General features: G+C 38.4%; 1 protein-coding gene across 2 annotated transcripts in view; it reads left to right on the top strand.

The window, feature by feature from the left end:
• LOC120523522 (protocadherin-16-like) overlaps positions 1-21128 on the top strand; it is a 372188-nt gene that overhangs the window by 252545 nt on the left and 98515 nt on the right. For both annotated transcript variants that reach the window (XM_039744918.1, XM_039744917.1), the window contains exons 5-8: positions 2115-2351; positions 6639-7667; positions 16631-16818; positions 19989-20085. In XM_039744918.1, the coding sequence (XP_039600852.1) occupies positions 2115-2351; positions 6639-7667; positions 16631-16818; positions 19989-20085 (1551 nt within the window). The remainder of the gene's footprint in view (positions 1-2114; positions 2352-6638; positions 7668-16630; positions 16819-19988; positions 20086-21128) is intronic.

The following is a 21128-nucleotide window of genomic DNA, read 5'->3' as shown; positions in this document are numbered from 1 at the left end:
CCACCAATAGCTTTGCCTCTTCTCTCTTCCTAGCTAGCTCTGCTCAAACATCTTCTGACACTGCGCTCACTCACATTCTTCCCCTTACTTTTTTCTTTCCATTCTTATCGGTTATTTTAATCCCCTCTTACTGTCATGCAGGTTCTCTATATACTTATAATTTGGTACAGATGCTGTCCTTCACCTACTTTCAATTAGCCAAGCACCTCAATCAACCCATGTGCACCTCAATCAAGACAAGTGCACTCACACCTATACAGAGCCTGCATACAATGGGCTCCAGTTATTTATTTAAAAATCATGCTTTGCACATACAGAAGCAAAAAGAATGTGCAATCCCCATACAGGTAGTAACTGGAAGATTTAAACCCTAATTATGTAAACAACTTTGGAAAACAATTCACGTTTGACCTAGAAGAAAATTAATTCATCCATTAACCAAGATGCATTATTAAATATGGTATGTCAATAGTAGAGCTACATTAACACAGAAGTAAATCCTTCTCCTCTGTCTTCAATAGCAAAACTAGAAAAACAATCTGACTTCTGATATCAAAACAACGACAGGTGCCTTTTTCTGGGTTTGTTCCTCTAGCACATTGGAAAGCTAAATTATATTAAATGGGCTGGGTTAATGTATGAATGACAAATAGTTACTTAAAAGTAGTAATTAATATATTTTCTCCACACACTTTACCTAGAGTTACCGTCACATTTTCTCCACTGTATCATGTTGGGGTGGTGCTGGTATCACTGTGATCTTGGCCAAACAAGCCACCCTAAACTCAGTTACTTCTTCCAACCACTCCAGGGAAATTCCCAAGTGCTCTCATTTCATTTGAGAAATATAAACCTTCCAACATGTTCTGAGTTTTCCTAACTTGCTCAAACAATCAAAAATGGCTCCTATTAATCTGGAGCAGCAGTGATTCTATTTCAAGATCTTTTTGAATTGCTGAGTTCCAAACGCTATCACGTGGAGTATGCTTAGCAACCCTTCACAGGAACATCATTACAGCTGTTTATACTCACAGTGTTATTCTTTCAGTGATTTTACAGAGCTCATGAGAATAAAAGAGGATTGGGTTGTAGAATATCTGGTAGATTAAGAACAATGCCTTAGAACGTACCTCCTATTGCACCACCAAGCTTATCCAGGTCTGCAAAAGTTCTGAGCTAGCCTAATTTAATAATCACCCCTACTATTGCTTGTGCACACAGAAGTTGCACAGTTCCATTCATTTTGTGGAGATGGACATGACCTCTGATTTGGAGTGCTAATTCTCATCCTAAACCCATATTATTGTGATGCAAATAATTTCAGCACATGTGAGCGATGACAGTCTAATGAGGCTCACCAAGAAAACTGCACCATCTACAAAAAGTAGAGATGCAACTCATAGGTTCTACAAACGAATACTTCATTCAGATATAAAACACAAAAAAAGGCAAGACAGACCTTTCCCAGAATCAAGTGCTCACAATGAATGACCTAAAATTAATGCCATTTATGGAAACATAATTCTCTGTCTCTGCAGATACAGGGTTCTTCAGACCTTTCAAATATACGTGCAGTGACAAAGAGATGTTCCATTGTTCTATGGCAAAAAAATAATGAGCAGGATCTAAAATTAATCAGCTAGACAGACTCATTGTTTTAGTGCCCCATTACAGACTTACCTGGGAAATTAAGGAGTGTGATCCCTATGTTACTGCAGTACTCTCTAGTTGTGGTGAGGAGTATCCCATATGCCTCCATGAAAACTAGAACTATTTGACTGCAGATATATGTTTGCAATAGAATTACACATGTCACAATAGTCTAATGGGGGAAAAAAGAGCAATCTGTAACTGATCGCCATGGTTGTTCTGATTAAATCAGAGAATCTTGGCCTGAACATGACTGGTGGAACTCATTTATATAGCCAGGCTTAAAGCTTAGCATTAGTGTTCACTGAGTGTCTGGTTGCCAAATGATACATGTAGCCCAGTTGGGCTCAGTCTAAAAAAGATGCATCAAGTCACCAGATGAGCTCATCCTAATCAGAAAGTCTAAATGATTGCTTTGAATATCTCATATGTTTAAATTAATTTTTTTTATTTTTTTTCTATAGGTGTGATTTCACTGTCTCGCTCTCTGCATGGAAAGGAAAATTCAGTAATTCACCTTGTTATAACTGCACAGGATGGAAGTGGACAAACAGCGCTGGTAAATGCTCGGGTCAACATAAGCATTGTTGAAGGTTCTGTCACACCTCCTGTGTTTGAACAAACACATTATTTCTTCACCATCTATGAGGATGTGCTCCGAGGAACTCCAGTGGGTACAATACAAGCAAAAAATGAGAATGGTGTGTTATTTTTTTCCTCTTGAATTTTTTTACTTTTTTTTTCTATATACAATTGCTGATATCAATATTTTAAAATGTGCTATTTTGGACATTAGCAGCTGTTGTATTTCACCAATCTGAGTGTAAAAAATAACATGACAAAGAAAATGTCTCCTAATGTGTAATGTATATCTGCAAAGCAGAAATACAATCTTTTCAATATGCTGCTCCAGGTATTCTGCCAAAATGTGCAAAACCTATCCCTGTAAATGGTAACAAGCAAAGTATCGATGATTAGCTTTACCACTGCATATATATCCTCATTAACTGGTTAACAAATACAAATTGTCAACTCTGAAAATTAAGAGAATCAGATGTGTCAGCTAAGTACTGATTAGCCTCTCAAACATTCATAAGCTACCTAATCTAAACTCATGGGCTTCGCTCCTATATAACTGATTTTCATTGCGTTTTCTTCAAAGCAGAAATGTTTTTACATGTAACTTTTGCCAACTGACTAAAGTCATTAGTCTTCTCCAAGTGTGTATATTTTCTCTATGTCTGTGCAGGTTTACCACCTACATACTGAAAGACATGCAAATTAGGCAGCAATTCCACATTGCCCTTATTTCTCTGTTAATTATGTATTTATCTTATGTAAGTGTGTATTATTTTCCATGTTGTTTATTCATTAATATTCTGATATCTAATTTCAATTTGTTTTTCTTTGCTTGTAACTATTTATTTGACATCTTGTAAAGCAGTTTAAGCTACAACCTGTGTATAAAAATGTGAATAGAAATAAATATTGTTAGAACATTAGAACAATCTACATTTACATTTACTTATTTAGCTGATGCCTTTATCCAAGGCGGCTTACAATATTTATGATACAATTGGTTACATTTCTTTTTTGGTTTTCCAGCTGGAGCATAGGCTTATCAAGTGACTTGATCTAGATGTGAACAGGCCATACAGCCCAACCAGCCAGCCAGTCTTATGAATATAATTATTCCAAAATAACATCAAATCTGTTTTTGAAGGCTCTAAAATCCTATTTTCTACCAAACTACTTGATAACTTGTACCATGTGTTTATGGTTCTGTGTGAAGACAAACTTCCTAATGTGTATGTGAAATGTACTCTTAAATGTCCTTGTGTTCTTTTTGAACTCATTTTAAAGTAATATTCTCGATCCACTGAACTAAATTCTTTCATATTTTTAACGCTTCAAGCATGTCACCTCTTAATCTCAGTTTGCGTCAAGTGAAAAGGCTCAACTGTTTAAATGTTGCTTAATAACTCATCCCATATAGCCCTGGACTCAGTCTAGTAATGCTTCTCTCGACTTTCAGGGTGTAATCAGTTGTGGTTTCAGGTATGTTCATTAATGCGTATAGCATATGCATATTTTCACTGTCAAAATCACACACGTGATTTTGTGGTCTCTGATGATTTGTTAGATTTCAGCCTATTTCATCTAAGCAGTACTTCTCTCTCTACAATTTCCAAATCCCCCAGTACCTCCTTAGTAGTCCCTGTTACGGCTGGTAGGTTATCCACTGCCTCACATGTGAAGACTTCAAAGAAATGCAAGTAGCATCTGCTATTTCACTGTCTGTATATTTGAATCCCCTCCTACTGTTCCTAATACATTTCACCTCCACCTTGACTGGTCTTCTTCTACTAAAATAATGAAAGAATCTCTTTGGACCTTTTAGACTCCCTAATATCCTTCTTAATGGTTGCCTCCATGTTCTCATATGCCCTACAGTTCCCATAGGAGTTGTTAGTCTTAAATGCTTATACAGTTGTTCTTCTCCTCTGCAGCTTCTTTTTCAGCTGCTTATTAATACACTACTGAGTTTTTTTAATTTTCTACTAGTTTCAAATTTTGGGATACACCTGTCCTGCATTATTTTAAAACATTTGTCAACCTGTTTCACTCTTCCTCGACTGTTTCCACACATTCACCTATCCCAGTCCATCCCACTTAGACTTTGCTGCCTCTGTTCAAAACTTGCCCTACCAAATATTGTTCTTTTTGACAGTCTGCCCTTATAAGCCATCAGACTTTCAGTGATGCTGACATTGCAGTCCAGAATGTAAACTCTCTGAAATTTTGCTACAATGGCCTGCTATATCTCCCAGATTTTCTTCACTTTGGGTGCTGTATGGGTATTCTCATCAAAGCCTTCATTGTTGATAAAGTGCAGATACAGTATTTCATAATTAATGAAAACCTACACTCAGACATAATTTCTCCATAGAATGGCAGCACTGATACCACATTTACAGCCCTAGTGATTCTCGGTTCTAATGCTTATGCAAGACGGATCTTTACAGTTGCCCAAGTGACACTTGGGACTAACGCTTTTAGCACTGTTTTCACAGCCCGAGTAACGCTTGTGTCTAACGCTACAGAGGTTAATTTCTTAGGAAATTCGATTTACTGAAATTATTAGTTTCTATGTTGTTGGTTATTTGCATACAGATTTGCCGGTTTCAGCTACTGCCTATTGCATTGACAATGCTAGTTTTGAATAAAAGTAACAAAGATAAGCACAAGTAACTTTTTTCAAAAAATCTCCCAAACACTCAGTTACTTTTGCTCTTATGCAGGTGAATAAAAATGAAAAAAAAAAATCTTCTAAAGGAAGAAAACTTTCAAAATTCTAGCGTAGCTCCATAACAACAACCAAAAAACAGTTTTTAGAAACGAAATTGTCTTTTAATTAACTCTCACACCTCAGTAACACAAAATCCTCAGCACTTCCTCCATTTCCACTAAGGGTGACATCAGCACATCAGTACGTCTCCTCTTGCTATTCTTGTTGTAGAAGCTACAGTATTTATACCTAAAGCAATGCCAATTCAATATTTTAACATGGTGCATTTTAAATATTGAAGTATTTCTCAGGTTCTGTCTTTAATTTAAGGTGATGAAATGAATGTAGTGATTGTCAAGAGAAATATTTGATACATCTAATGGCATGCTGCAGTGGTCTTATTCTTGAAGATGATTGGAGGGTTAAAGGCAGAGCAGTTATGAGGAAAGTAACATACAGTAATTAGTTTTCACAGACATTTTCCTCATGGTGATGCATTTCTAGAAAGTAATCCTATCAAAAACAGCAAAAACCTTCTCACAATAAAAGGCATTTCTTTTACTCTTGTATCTGTTCCCACTGGTCATCTTTCAGTTAAATGCCATGGGATTTCTTTGTTTCAAAAGATCATCTCCCAATGCTATTCTTCTTTCTGCCCTTCCTTGACAACTTGTATTTGAAGAGCAAGTAGACAGGTTCCTTGGGGTTCCTGACTTTCTTAAGACTATTTATTGTGTTGATCGCTCATTCTTACCCACAAATACAGTATGCCTTTATATGTGCCGCTATATACAGTATGTATATATTTATATTGTGAACCACCAGGGCACATACAGCTGCCCTACCCAACACAGACAGGCAGAGAAATGAGTTCCATCACACAATGCACTTTATTTCAGTGGTGGAGCACTTTTTCTTTCCTCCCACAGCATAGAACAACAAAGCACAGCACAGTCAGTGTCCTCTCTTTCTTCTTCCTCTTCCTTCTCTCCTTCTCTGCCGCCTCCACTCCTCTTTGTCCTCCATGTCCCGACTCTGGCTCCTCGAATGGAGTGAGACTGCTCCTTTTATTCAGTTCCTTAGCATTAGCAAGTCCACTGTAGGGCTCTGCAGCTCCCGCTTGGCAGCACCCATGGAACCCAACAGGGCTATACCAGACTCCAAGTCTCAGCATGCCCTGCAGGAATCTGTGGTGTCACAGCCGCCCAGGAGGGTTTGCCCTCTAGTGTCCCAGGGAGGTTTTGCTATATATATATATCCTTAGATATATTTTATATATTTTTTTTTTAATATATTTTATATTTTTTTTTTTTCATGTTATTTTATAAAGAGATAAAAAGACTTATTGAACCCATTCAGTTACCAGGTGGGTGCATTTTCACTGAGCCATGAATAAATTTTTTAGTCTGTTTTACACATTCTACATCTCTGTTTTTTTTTTATGTTTATTTCATGGGATACTGTCGTAAAATTAATTAGTTTGGCATGGTTGTGCAGTGGGTAGCAACAACAATTGAACTCTGCAGTTCCAGGTTGTGGTGCATTTGGTAATTTTTATCAAATACTGCACCTGTAAATTGTATGTACATTTCTTAAGCTCTCTAATTTGATCAGTAATCATAATATTTTAGTGATATTAACACACTATAGTAATAACATTTGTTTCTAGTAGTAATCATGCGATGTTTGTTCCCTACAGGTGATTCTAAGGCAGTATACTACACCATTTCTTCAGGAGACCCCTATGGATTTTTCACAGTTGACCCTGACACAGGAGTGTTGCGAACAAGCCTTTCCCTCGATCATGAGATACAGCAATTTGTAGAACTGGAAGTTCAAGCCTGGAGTGGCACTCCACCATCATTTGGAAAAACCACTGTTAAAATTATCATTGCAGATAGAAATGACAATGCACCCATGTTTCTTCCCTCATCCTCAGAGTCCTTACTCTTGCCAGAGGAGACTGAAATAGGATCTTTGGTATACCGTGTAAGCGCAGTGGACAAGGATTCTAGTCTGAATAGTCAATTAAGCTTTGAATTAACTTCCAGTGAAGGACTGAGAACATTTAGCATTGACCGGAGTTTGGGAGAAATTTGTTTAATTGGGAGCTTAAACTATGAAACAATGCCTCACTATGATCTCAGAATTGTCGTTAAAGATCATGGGGTCCCTCAGCTTAGTTCAACATTCACACTAGTAGTGTATGTCCAAGATGAAAATGACCAAGGTCCTGTTTTTGACACATTAACTTACCGTGTGGAATTAAAGGAAGGCATCCAACTTAATACACGCTTTCTCCAGGTGAGAGCACTGAATCGCGAAACCAGCAGTCTCACAGGACCTTTGAGTACAGTAGTGTATCATCTTCGCACAGATGGGGATTCCACTGGATTTGGCATTGTTGCTGATAGTGGCTGGCTATTTGTTAAAAGTGTATTAGATCGAGAAACCAAGGATGTTTATCTTCTCACAGTTCTGGCAAGTAGTGGAGCAGGAAATCTAAAGAAAACAGGCAGTGCCACTGTTCGTGTTTCAGTGACTGATGAAAATGACAATGCACCCCGGCTGAGTCAGGAACGAGTATTTTTGGCTTTATCTGAAAATATGCCTCCAGGGACTGGATTTGGCAGGGTGACTGCAAGTGATCGGGATGCAGGTTTCAATAGTGTCCTCTCCTTTAGACTTATGTATTCTGATCAGAATTTCCAGATCAATTCAGAAACAGGTAAGAGCCTAACTGTTTTCTTAACAGATGCCATTAGGCACAGCATTGACAGGTTCATTTTTGTAACAATTTAATTTATAATACATAAAGCTGAAACCACCTGCTATAGAAGAAGGTTTTGTTGAAAATATGTTCAAGTGTTAAATACAGTCTTTAATTCCAGAACTGAACTAGAAACCTTTTGTAATATGCCTTGCACACTAGTGACCAAATTTAGGTCAACTTGATTTTCTCACACGATTCCTGTTAATGATACTCCATAATATCTAGTCATCCATTCATTTTTAGAACTCACATTTTCATTAGGGAGCAGTGGGGAAATAAAGCTTTGAAACATTAGTAGGAAGAGGAGTAACCAACTGCACAAAAGACAGTAGTACATTTCTCAATCAATCACAGAATACAATTGCTCATTTTTAGCCACTTTATACTCACCAGTCAATCTAATGTGCCTCTTAGATGTTGAATCAAATCTGAAATTAAATTAAATGTACAAAGCAATGGAGATATGAGCAGACAATGGCTGTCTTGCTACATCATAATCTGGTTAGAATTATGTGAAAAAGAAGGTGGACAAAATTGAAAATGTTCAAGCCAATTAACCATGCATTCCTGTACCGGTGGAATATAAAGTGCATGAAGCTCTTTTAAATGAAAAAATAAAATATACAAATACAGCAGTGGCTAATGACTGATGTTTTAACATGACAGTGCCTTTCTGTAAGAAATATTGTACAGCAGTAGAAGAATAGATTCCATCTGCTAAAATTCAGCGAGACTGGAGCTGCAAAAGCTGCAGGAAGAAATGAATTTGTGGGAATGCAATTTTGTTGGCAGTTACTATATAGCACAAATTTAGCAATGAACCAAATGTACAAAATAAGATTCTGGACATCCATCCATCCATTTTCTAACCCGCTGAATCCGAATACAGGGTCACGGGGGTCTGCCGGAGCCAATCCCAGCCAACACAGGGCACAAGGCAGGAACCAATCCTGGGCAGGGTGCCAACCCACCGCAGGACACACACAAACACACCCACACACCAAGCACACACTAGGGCCAACTTAGAATCGCCAATCCACCTAACCTGCATGTCTTTGGATTGTGGGAGGAAACCGGAGTGCCCGGAGGAAACCCACGCAGACACGGGGAGAACATGCAAACTCCACGCAGGGAGGACCCGGGAAGCGAACCCGGGTCCCCTAACTGCGAGGCAGCAGCGCTACCACTGCGCCACCGTGCCGAGATTCTGGACAGTAGAGCTTCATTAAAGGTTTCAGTGTATAGTATATTAAAAGTGAAGTGAAAAATAGCCGTGAGAGATATGTTGCCATAGCTACTCATAAAGTATTTCATTTCTCACAAGATTTTCTCCAAATTCACCAAAAATGCTCATTAAAGATGTCCAGCGTTAGCTCTTGATTATGAGGTAGGGAAACCCTTGCTAGTCCAATCATGTACTGCAGAAATGTAGAAATGCTTTGCCTACCAATTTGCCTTTGATCAGTTCATTAGATAATTTTTGTGGGAATCTTACACAGTAAAAACATAAACAGCATCAGATACAGTGAAAATACACAAATATGATGCAGTGCTTAGCATTACAATCATTCGGATCCAGTGTCTTTAGTTTGAAAGTAGGGCCTGTTTACAATCTATATAGAGTTTGCTCATTTAAGAGTTATTCCCATTAACTACAACCAAAAAGAAATATGTCAATGATGATAAAATAATTATTAAGTTACCTAAAACTGGAACTAAACAAAGAAAGTAAAAATGAAACAGTTTTTGTAATGTTCATTTTGATTTTCATCACACTAGTACATCTTTGTGTACAATGAACATGCGTGCAGTTGTTGGTATATTTTTTAAATATTATAGAGAAAACTGTGCAGTAGTAAATTTGGTTAGAAATAAGCATGATTCATACGCATGCAGAAGTACTCCTCATTAGCACTTCTGGTGTCTGAGTATATCTGATTTTATTAGTCACTACATCCATCAGTCATCTTTCCCTTCTAGAAGAGAGTGAAAATCAAAGCCTTATCACTTGTCAAAGACTTATTTTGTAGATCTGTTTGGCCACAATTGACCATCAATCAAGGATATGTCTTTGTCAGCAAATGTCAGATAACCTTCACTAAACTTCAATAAAAAGGCATTTAAATTCAAACATGCCACCCATATACCTTTGAATGTAAATAGATGAACAGCTTTGAAGGATTTTTCAAGTTTGAATAGCCACCTACATGCTTCAAATTCAGTCAGTGTTAAAACAGGAAAAAATGTTGTCTTTATACACCAAAGGAGGCAGGAATTTCAGCAATTTAACCTTACATCACATAGATATTACTTGTTAAATTATGGTACCTTTGAAGTGACAGATTAAGCAGATGCATAGCATGTAGTCAGTGTTATCAACCAAGGCAACATTACACATGCATTTGGTTTTAATCAGGTTATTAGTACTGATGTTTAAATGTAGGCATTGCATTGTAGCAGAACTTCAATGATAGAAAATGGATGGACTGCAATAACCTTAATATATTTATAATGTCACAGCATTGCAGCGCTTTTAACAGGGGATCGTCACATAGTGTGCATGTCACAACAGTTTATCAGCACTGTTAATTCTGAAGTACACCAGACCAGAATTTAATTAAACAAGAGTAATGTACTAAATCACCTCTATTGAAGTAAACTGTGGCAATGGATCTGAGTGCAGCAAAAGTTGTTTGTCTAACATTACTGTGCTTAGCATACAAATGTAAAGCTCTAGAACTATCTGATTCATTGCAGAGTACAATCTTAATATGTCATGCAAAAACAAAACAAAAAAAAACTTGAGGAGTTTACATCTCTAAGTAAGGCAACTCCATCTGGTGTGTTTACTTTATAGTACCACTAGCAAAATACCCGCGCTTCGCAGCGGAGAAGTAGTGTGTTAAAGAAGCAATGAAAAAGAAAAGGAAACATTTTGAAAATAACGTAACATGATTGTCAATGTAATTGTTTTGTCACTGTTGTGAGTGATGAGTGTTGTTGTCATATATATATATATATATATATATATATATATATATATATATATTGTGGCCCCGCCGGGCGGAGCCGGCCGGGCCAGGAGGGCGTGAGGAGGGCTTGTGCCTCCTCCAGACCGCGAGGCGCCCGTCCTGGTTCTGTTGGGGCCACGGGTTGAGGGCATGGAAGCCCTTCCCTGTAGGGGCCCGTGGTCACCGCCAGGCGGCGCCCCGATGCCGGTTTATCCCGTGCGGTTGCCGGTCGGGGCAGGAGCCCGGCCGGACGCTTGAGGACCGGAGGAGGCGAGTGCCTCCTCCAGACAGAGTGGGCGTCCGTCCTGGTTAGGCACGGGCCTCAGGTACAGGGCTTTGAAGCCCAGCCCTGTAGGGACCGTGGCCACCGCCAGGCGGCGCCCCGGTGCCTGATTATCCCGGGAACCCGACACTTCCGCCACACCAGGAAGTGCCGGGGGGAAGACATTGTGTGGCGCCCGGAGAGCGGCCAGGAAGGCAGCCGACACTTCCGCCACGCTGGGGCGTGGCCAAGGATGGAGGAAGCACCTGGGGCTCATCCGGGGCATTATTTAAGGGCCGCCTCCCTCCAGTCATTGGTGGATGTCGGGTGGAAGTGGACAGAGCTGGAGAGAGGACAGGAGGCGGCCAGGACAAAGGCACAGAGACTGTGGGCCTGGACTTTGGGGAAATCGGTGCAGAGGCACTGGGGTCGTGTGAGTGTCCACTGGACTTTTATATTGTAAATAGTCTGTAAATAAACAGTGTGTTGGGCAAAAATATGCTGTCCGTCTGTCTGTGCCGGGGCCAGCGTTCACAATATATATATATATATTTACACACACACACATAAACATATATATATATATACATACACACACACATATATAAACATATATATACATATACATACATATCTACATATATACACACACAGCTATTTCGTATCAGTGCAATACGCTGCTTGTTAAAATGGATAACTCCGCTCTTACGTGCAAGTCTGCGTGGATATTATGAACTATCGTATTTGTTCAAGTTCTATTTAAATTTTAAATAGAAGGAATTTTTATTTAGTCGACAGAAATATCTTTGGTAGGAATGGTAAAAACAGACAGGAATATTATTCCTGAATAAATCAACTCAAACCTTAAACAACTTATAATATTTTGCTCTCCATAAAAATATATCCTGTCTAAATTATACAAGTTAGAAATAAAGTAAACATTAAAAGAACAAACATTCAAATTTCTTTACTCTTATGTAATTTTATATAAAAAATAAACTTAGATTTTAAATATCCCAAAAGATTTTGCTCTCCATAAAAATATATCCTGTCAAAATTATACAAATTCAAATATGAACATGCTGCATAACAAAACCTGGAAATATAAATAAAATGTGTTCCTTTCAGCAATAACAAATCAAATCATTCAGTTGTCTTTGCTCATATGTCATTTTAGAGCTGGACGCCTGGCATCTTTTTGGCAACAAATTCGTTTCTGTTTGGTGTGAGGTTCTGTGTTGTGGAGATTCTCAGGATGGATTGCAGGTGCTCATCAGTGAGGCGACTCCTGTGTGCTGTTTTGTTAGTCTTTATCACTGAGAAGAGCTTCTCACACAGATATGTGCTACCAAACATGCACAAGGTTCGAGCCGCATGTAGACGGACTTTTTTTGTTCTTCAAAGTCACCAAAGCGCCGTGCAAACTCAGTGCGCTCAGTTTATCAGCAAAGTGCGATTTGGGAACACCGTAGTGACGACTTGGTTTAACATTACTTGGCAACAGGGAAAGTGGGGCAAGGTGCACTGGTGCATTTGTGTCTCCCATAAAAGCAGCTTCACTTGAAATCACTTTGTGATTGTGCACGGGTAAAAACGTCCGCTGAAGTGTCAGATTCTTATTTAATTATTCTGCTTTCTGTATCTTCTGCATTGCATTCAGGTTACCCTGATGTTTTGTCTCATAGTGCCGTCTTAGATTAAATTCTGTAATTACAGCCACATTAGCTCCACAAATGAGACACACGGGTTCAGTAAACATATACTCAGCCTCCCATCGGTTTTTAAAGGCTCTATTTTCAGAATCAACTTTTCTCTCCAGCATCGTGTGAGCTAGCTTCGCAATAACTTGCAGCATCATAAGCTAGACTTGATTAACGCGGTAAGTGTTCGGCAAGGCAGCTGAAGCGCTGCATTATGGGATCTGTAGTTTATTGTGTTACCAGCGCTTCATATACCTGGGCCATTAATAACAATAATACAGTATATAAAATGATCTGCGGGCGGATATAATTACACGGGCGGATGTGGCCCGTGGCCCTTGAGTTTGACACATATGGACTAAATAGAACTTGAAAAGATATATTTTTGAAATGTGATCGCACAATTCAGATAGAGTTGACGCAAGACTACAGCCTGCATCCTCCCTCGCTCTTACTTTTTACCGCTCATCTAATGAATACACTGAGTATGGCTTTACCAAAACAATCATTGATGGCGAATAAAGTATCCATTATTCGAGTATGTAGATCGGGATATATATATACATATATATATACCCGCGTATCGCAGCGGAGAAGTAGTGTGTTAAAAAAGCTAGAAAAAGAAAAGGGAACATTTTAAAAATAACGTAACATGACTGTCAATATACAGTATTTGTTTTGTGAGTGTTACTGAGTGTTGCTGTCATCAAGGATTTGATTATCATTATTTCTTTCAATCAGGTTCGTATTTGTAGGATGTGTTGTGTTCAAGTTACATTCCGTGTTTGTCAATCGTTGTAAAGATGACAGGTTTCTTTCATCGATTCGTTTCTTACTGCATCAATAAACAGCTCGTCTTCTTCTTTATCTGAGACCTGACACACTGCATGCACGGGTTTTTTACACTGTCTTCCTTTAGCGGGACATTGACTTTTTCCACCGTGTGCTTTGTTTCCGTAGTAGCTGGATTTATGAATATGCTTATCAGACGCTTCATATTTTTGCTGCCTTTTCAATTGTGTAATTGGTTTTGTTCAGCTCTTTGGAACTGTTGCCTTTTATCTGTGCACTGCGCCAGTTCACGTGAGCCGCTCGGTGTACATGCATTGAAGGTTCCCAGCTGTGCTGGTGCCATCTCGTGCTATGTCCATGGCTGTATTTAATGTTACCTTAGTCCTGGCACTTAAAACTTTCTCTCACAGTTTCGCTGAGTTTGTGTCAAACACCACCCTGACCATCTCATCTTCCTCTCCATAAACACAGTCCTTCACCCGTGAATATTTAGTGGGAGTTTGCTATTGGATTGCCGCTGACGGACGGCCTTATATGGGCAGGCACTAAATTACAAACGCCAGCGGCAGCCTGTCTATGAACTTAATTTAAAGTGTAGGTTTACATCGTGCTTTGTTTCCGAAGTAGCAGAACTCATGAACATGGTTGTATATGTCACTCGCTCGCTTCTTATTGTTTCACTGCCTTCTCAATTATATAATGCATGTTTTCTTCAGCGCTTTTTGGAGGTCTTCCTGGTTTTCTATGTACTGCGTGATTACGTGAGTGGCGTGATGATGTCACACGAAACTCCGCCCCCATGGCGTTCAAGCTCATCTCCATTACAGTAAATGGAGAAAAACAGTTTCCAGTTATGACCATTACGCGTAGAATTTCGATATAAAACCTGCCCAACTTTTGTAAGGAAGCTGTAAGGAATGAACCTGCCAAATTTCAGCCTTCCACCCACACGGGAAGTTGGAGAATTAGTGATGAGTCAGTGAGTGAGTGAGTCAGTGAGTGAGTGAGTGAGTGAGTGAGTGAGGGCTTTGCCTTTTATTAGTATAGATGAAGGTCAGGCTGGGTTTGTTAGATCCATACTAAACAGCAAACAAATTACATTTAGATGACCATTTACATATCCTTACTTGCAATTGTACAAAATTTAAGAGTTATTTGTTCATGGCATGTATTATTATTATTATTATTATTATACAGCATCATGAGCTCAGGTTTGATTGCTAACCTTTTCAGTGTCTGTATGAAGTTTGGATGTTCTTGCCATGTGTGAAACTGATTGTGTATAATTTAAAATATTGTTTTATAGGAGAATATTCAAACTGTGTCATTAAGCCTTCTCAAATGCAGGAATCTGTTTATTCCTACATGTGTTGTTAAATTATATCCCCCCAATTTAGGCTCACAGGGTGCTCCCCAGGTTTTGCATGTTGCTTATTAAGTGAATGATCTGAAATGTTTAGAGTATGTTGTATGTTTGTAGAAATGCAGTATATACATGGAAAAACTTGAATCTCTGTTTCTGCTATTATTGTTATTAATACTGTTCAGTTAGTGACTTCAAAAGTATTCTAAAAAATAAAGTAAGAATTCCCTGAAGAAAATACTGTTTCAAAGATTTGAAATGAGTAGATGACATAATAGTCATCATGAAGAGAAATCAAAAATAAATGTAAAATAAATAAAAAAAGAAAGGGTGTATGAAACTAAATAACAGGTCAGGTCAAGTTGGGGAGCATACACTGTTACAACGTGTTGCTGCACTCACCACACGATGAAACAGCTTGGGATCCTGGTTGGCAACCCCCCAGGCAGACACTAGGTCCAGTCCCACCCTCTGGAAATGACCCAGGTGTTAGGCTGGCATCCCCTTAGCCTGGTTCAGCCACTCGATGAGTATCCTGCGAGCCAGATTACCTTCAGGGAATCACGGCACTTGACCATAGCACCGTAACTGACGATCCTTCACAATGCAGGTAATGTGTCTTATTCGAGACTCCATGAGCAACTGCTTGTTTGACACAAAGTTAGACCAGCGGTACTATATAACATTTGCTTAAATGTGTTGCATGTTAAAATACAGTATGACATCAGAGCACAGTTGTTATTTCTTTCTTGCATTGTCTAATTATACTGGAAACCTTCAACTGTCGCATTATCAGATTCAAGTTCTGTCATAGACAGTAAAATTGTTGATTGGTACAATATGAATAATACACAGTTTGACAGCTATAGAGAAAACTGTATTTTACGGTTGCAAAACTGTTTCCATGTGGACATTTTTGGTGTGACAAAAATTAAAAGTTAAAAAACTAAAACTAAAAATTAAAACTAAATAAAAAGAAAAAGAATGAAAAAATAGCAAAAATCTCAAATAAATAAAAAGCAAAAAACTAAACAAAAACTAAATTATAAAATGAAAAAAACTAAAACTAAAAAAATAAAAAACATAAATATCTTAAACTAATTTAAAAACAGGCATATTCTCTTCATGTCTGTATTTTATCATGTCTGTACTTGTAATATTTCTGTTGCACTATTATATTGTATTGGGGATTACTTGTGTTCTGTTCTGTGTATTGTATTGTATTTACCCCCCTTTTTTGACACCCACTGCATGCCCAACCTACCTGAAAAGGGGTCTTTCTTTGAACTGCCTTTCCCAAGGTTTCTTCCATTTTTTTCCCTTCAAGGGTTTTTTGGGAGTTTTTCTTTGTCTTCTTACAAAGTTAAGGCTGGGGGGCTATCAAAAGGCAGGGCATGTTAAAGCCCATTGCGGCACTTCTTGTGTGATTTTGGGCTATATAAAAATAAATTGTATTATATTGTATTGTATTATAATTGCATTTTGTTTGAGAGTACTTCTTTTCCTTCTGCAATCCTTCCACTGTACGAATTTCAGTGTGGGTGTGTGACTGAATGGACCTTGCAGTAGACTGACATGTTGTTCAGGGATGCTCCTGACTTGTGCCCTATGCTGCCAAGAAAGGCACTAGAGTATGTATCTTTGTAGTTTATAATACTTTATGATTCTCCAATCGATAACACCTGTGTCTTTTGATATTTATTTTTTATAGGTAAGCTTTTGTGTCATGGCAGAATGCACTGAATTAAAATTAACATTTTCCGCTGCTTCCTTTTTTTCCTCATATCTAGGTGAGATCAGTACTCGGATAATTTTGGATCGTGAGCACCAGTCTAGTTATCAGCTAATTGTAGTTGTGCAAGATGGTGGCACACCCCCACGTAGCTCTACTGGAACCATTTTCATTACTGTTTTAGATGAAAATGATAATGCTCCCTCATTTGTACATATACCTCCAGGACAAGGAATCACAATGCAGGTAAGGAAGTCGCCTGAGCAGGCACAGAAATGCTTGTAAATCCAGCCTCACATTTTTCCAAATTTGTGACAGAGAACTATGTATAATATTGCAGAAATGTAATAAAGCACATAGCTGTTCTGTATGGAGTTCTACATTCTGTCCTCTGCATTTTTCTTTAGGTATTCCAATTTTTTTTTCTTTCACATCCCTATGATAAGTATCCTAGTTTAACTGGTGAATCTCAATTCGCCTATTGTAAAAATTTGTTGGTGCATAGATAAGTGTGCATGCTACCATACTCCAAATCCCTGCAACTCTGAACTGAATGAGTGATTACAGAAAAAGAAATGGATGGATGCTTATTCTTATATAAAATAATAATTTCACAGTTTCTTCCAAAGATCTAACACGAATAGCTTAAACAAAGTACTTAATCAGAAGTGACACACACATAGCAAAACCAAAAAATTGTCTGCTTCATTGCTGGACTGCTGTCACTTCTCTGAAACATGGCAAAATCCACTTCCCAGAATATTTGTTTTAATATGCTGTGGGAGAGCATTTTGGCCAGAACATAATGTCTTTTGAAAGAATTTGAAAAAGATTTGGAATAGTCAAAAATAGCAGAGGAGGGAAAAAGTGGTAGCAGGGTTTCAAGTGGAAGGTTTTTTATTTTTTTTTATTTTATTTTTTTTATCAAAAGTGATAAATAGTGACCAGATCTACAGTGTATACTATAGTTATACAATTTTCATACACTTTCCATAAGGTTTCCTGTTTTTAGATGGATAGAAGGATAGGGCAAAAAAATGTTACCATGCTTTAGCTGTTTTTGTTTATGGTGGATAGTAGCTGACAGTCAACAGACATGTAGTCATGTAAGTACAACCATCACTATAAGAACTAACTACCAAAATAAAAATATTTTGCTAGTATTTAATGCCTGTTTCTGTATATAGTTTATACATACTTGTCTGTCTGACAACATAGATTTTAAAGGAAAATAGACTAACTTCACAATTTGATTGCAGACTAGTTTGCTTGTTTTGTTCAGATTGCACTTTGGACTTTGTTGTAGCCATCCTAATGTTTTTATATACACTCACCTAAAGAATTATTAGGAACACCTGTTCAATTTCTCATTAATGCAATTATCTAATCAACCAATCACATTGCAGTTGCTTCAATGCATTTAGGGGTGTGGTCCTGGTCAAGACAATCTCCTGAACTCCAAACTGAATGTCAGAATGGGAAAGAAAGGTGATTTAAGCAATTTTGAGCGTGGCATGGTTGTTGGTGCCAGACGGGCCGGTCTGAGTATTTCACAATCTGCTCAGTTACTGGGATTTTCACGCACAACCATTTCTAGGGTTTACAAAGAATGGTGTGAAAAGGGAAAAACATCCAGTATGCGGCAGTCCTGTGGGCGAAAATGCCTTCTTGATGCTAGAGGTCAGAGGAGAATGGGCTGACTGATTCAAGCTGATAGAAGATCAACTTTGACTGAATTAACCACTCGTTACAACCGAGGTATGCAGCAAAGCATTTGTGAAGCCACAACACGCACAACCTTGAGGCGGATGGGCTACAACAGCAGAAGACCCCACCGGGTACCCCTCATCTCCACTACAAATAGGAAAAAGAGGCTACAATTTGCACGAGCTCACCAAAATTGGACAGTTGAAGACTGGAAAAATGTTGCCTGGTCTGATGAGTCTCGATTTCTGTTGAGACATTCAAATGGTAGAGTCAGAATTTGGCGTAAACAGAATGAGAACATGGATCCATCATGCCTTGTTACCATTGTGCAGGCTGGTGGTGGTGGTGTAATGGTGTGGGGGATGTTTTCTTGGCACACTTTAGGCCCCTTAGTGCCAATTGGGCATCGTTTAAATGCCACGGGCTACCTGAGCATTGTTTCTGACCATGTCCATCCCTTCATGACCACCATGTACCCATCCTCTAATGGCTACTTCCAGCAGGATAATGCACCATGTCACAAAGCTCGAATCATTTCAAATTGGTGTCTTGAACATGACATTGAGTTCACTGTACTAAAATGGCCCCCACAGTCTCCAGATCTCAACCCAATAGAGCATCTTTGGGATGTGGTGGAACGGGAGCTTCGTGACGGATGTGCATCCCACAAATCTCCATCAACTGCAAGATGCTATCCTATCAATATGGGCCAACATTTCTAAAGAATGCTTTCAGCACCTTGTTGAATCAATGCCACGTAGAATTAAGGCAGTTCTGAAGGCAAAAGGGGGTCAAACACTGTATTAGTATGGTGTTCCTAATAATCCTTTAGATGAGTGTATTTAATGGAATACAATTGCTGCAGTACAATTTGAAACTTATGAAACTTTCCAGCTACCCATATAAATATTGTATCTTCATCTTCTAGCATTTGCATCATTGGAATGCACTTTTTCCAGCAGTAAACTGCATTATACTGTAGTCCTAAGTGCTTCAGTAGTCCCACTAGATAGCATACTTGTGCTTTTACCTTATTTAAGGAAGGTTAGGTGGAGATAACGAGGTATTTTTTTTTAATTCCTGTATTATAAATTAGCATAAACTTAGTAGTGCTATAGTGCACTATGTAGTGCTTTATATATTAGATAAATGTATCTGATTCAGAATTAAAATATAGATTGCCATTGCAAGTTAGTCAAATGTGACCAAGAATGTCACTGCACATTCAACTGGTGATAATCATGAACTTGAACATTCAAAATAAGTACATTATATGGCACACCTGATGTCTCAATAGAAAGGTTTATTCTTGGTAGCTGAATTTGGCTCCCCCATAATAGCTCTTCATTTGCAATGAAAGTCTATTTTCATCTTTGTTTTCTGATTTGTTAAACCATATCAGTGCATTTGATAAAATCAGAAATAAAGTTGGCAAAAAATGTTTAGCACCTGCAATAAATTTATAATTTCATTTATTTTCCTTTATGGAAGTATATAGCATTTCTTCATCTAGGCATTTTTCCACTTCAGTTGTTGATGTCACTGATGGAGTTTTTAAAAACGATGCTGCTCTTTATTATGTAAAAAAATTCATTATGAATCTGTCAGTCTATATTATAGTTATGAAATGTAACATAATATGGTAATTGTCTGAACAAAGGTGAAATATCTGAATGATCTTTGAATAATTATGCTTGGGACTTTTTTAGGTGTCAGAAGGTATGCCTTTGGGAACAGTTTTGGGTTTCATACAAGCAAAGGATCCAGATGAAGGGGAAAATGGAACAGTCTATTATTCATTATCAGGTAGGTAAACCTGAAGCCTTATTAATGTCTAATTAATCAATTATCTTTTTTTCTGGATTGTTAGAGTAAGCTTGGATGGTGCAGTGGTAGTGCTACTGCCTTGCAGTCAGGAGACCCGGGTTCACTTCCTGGGTGCTCCCTGCGTGGAGTTTGCATGTTCTGTCTGTGTCGGTTTCCTCCCAAAGACATGCAGATTAGGTGTATTGGCAATTCTAAATTGTCCCTAGTGCATGTGCCTTGCGGGTGGGCTGGCAACTTGCCCGGGGTTTTTTCCCTGCCTTGTGCCCTGTGTTGGCTGGGATTGGCTCCAGCAGACCCCCGTGACTCTGTAGTTAGGCTATAGTGGGTTGGATAATGAATGGATGGATAGAATATGCTTAGAAAAATGGGTGCAAAATCAAATGCAGTGGGCTAAATGACAGCAATGTGAAAGTAGTAAACAGATCCTCTTTTTCTATGATTTTAAATATCAGGACTTAAGTAACAATTGTCTAGTCCTCACCAAGACCACAATAACAAAGAGTATATTTTATTTTGTTGTTATTTTTTTTACAAAAAAAAAAGCCAGCATGCAGAAGCCGTGGAGGACAAAAGCTTCAATAATTCAGCAAGTTTGTGGGCATAGTGGTGGCTCTGAGGTTAAGGATCTGTGCTGGTATCCCGAAGGTTGCCGGTTCGAATCTAATGTCACTGCCAAAAGAGATCCTACTCTGCTGGGCCCTTGAGCAAGGCCCTTAACCTGCAATTGCTCCAGGGGTGCTGTACAATGGCTGACCCTGTGCTCTGACCCCAAGGGGTATGCGAAAACTAACAAATTCCTAATACAAGAAAATGTATAAGGCAAAATAAAGAACAAAAAAAGCCTTGTTGTAAATAACCCCTTTCTGTAGGAGATTATCAGTTTCTTACAATGTATTACATACATTTTATCTCCCCCTCCTTATTATATTAGTTCAATTCACTAATGCTTGAGGGCATTCATTTATTTTTAGATTTTTTACAGTGTCATCATAACATTTCAACAGAGCTGAAATCTGGTCTTC

The sequence above is a fragment of the Polypterus senegalus genome, chromosome 2 (assembly GCF_016835505.1).
Source record: "Polypterus senegalus isolate Bchr_013 chromosome 2, ASM1683550v1, whole genome shotgun sequence".
Taxonomy (NCBI): Eukaryota; Metazoa; Chordata; class Cladistia; order Polypteriformes; family Polypteridae; genus Polypterus; species Polypterus senegalus.
The sequence above is the reverse complement of the archived record's forward strand: the minus strand, read 5'-3'. Positions and strand labels throughout refer to the sequence as shown.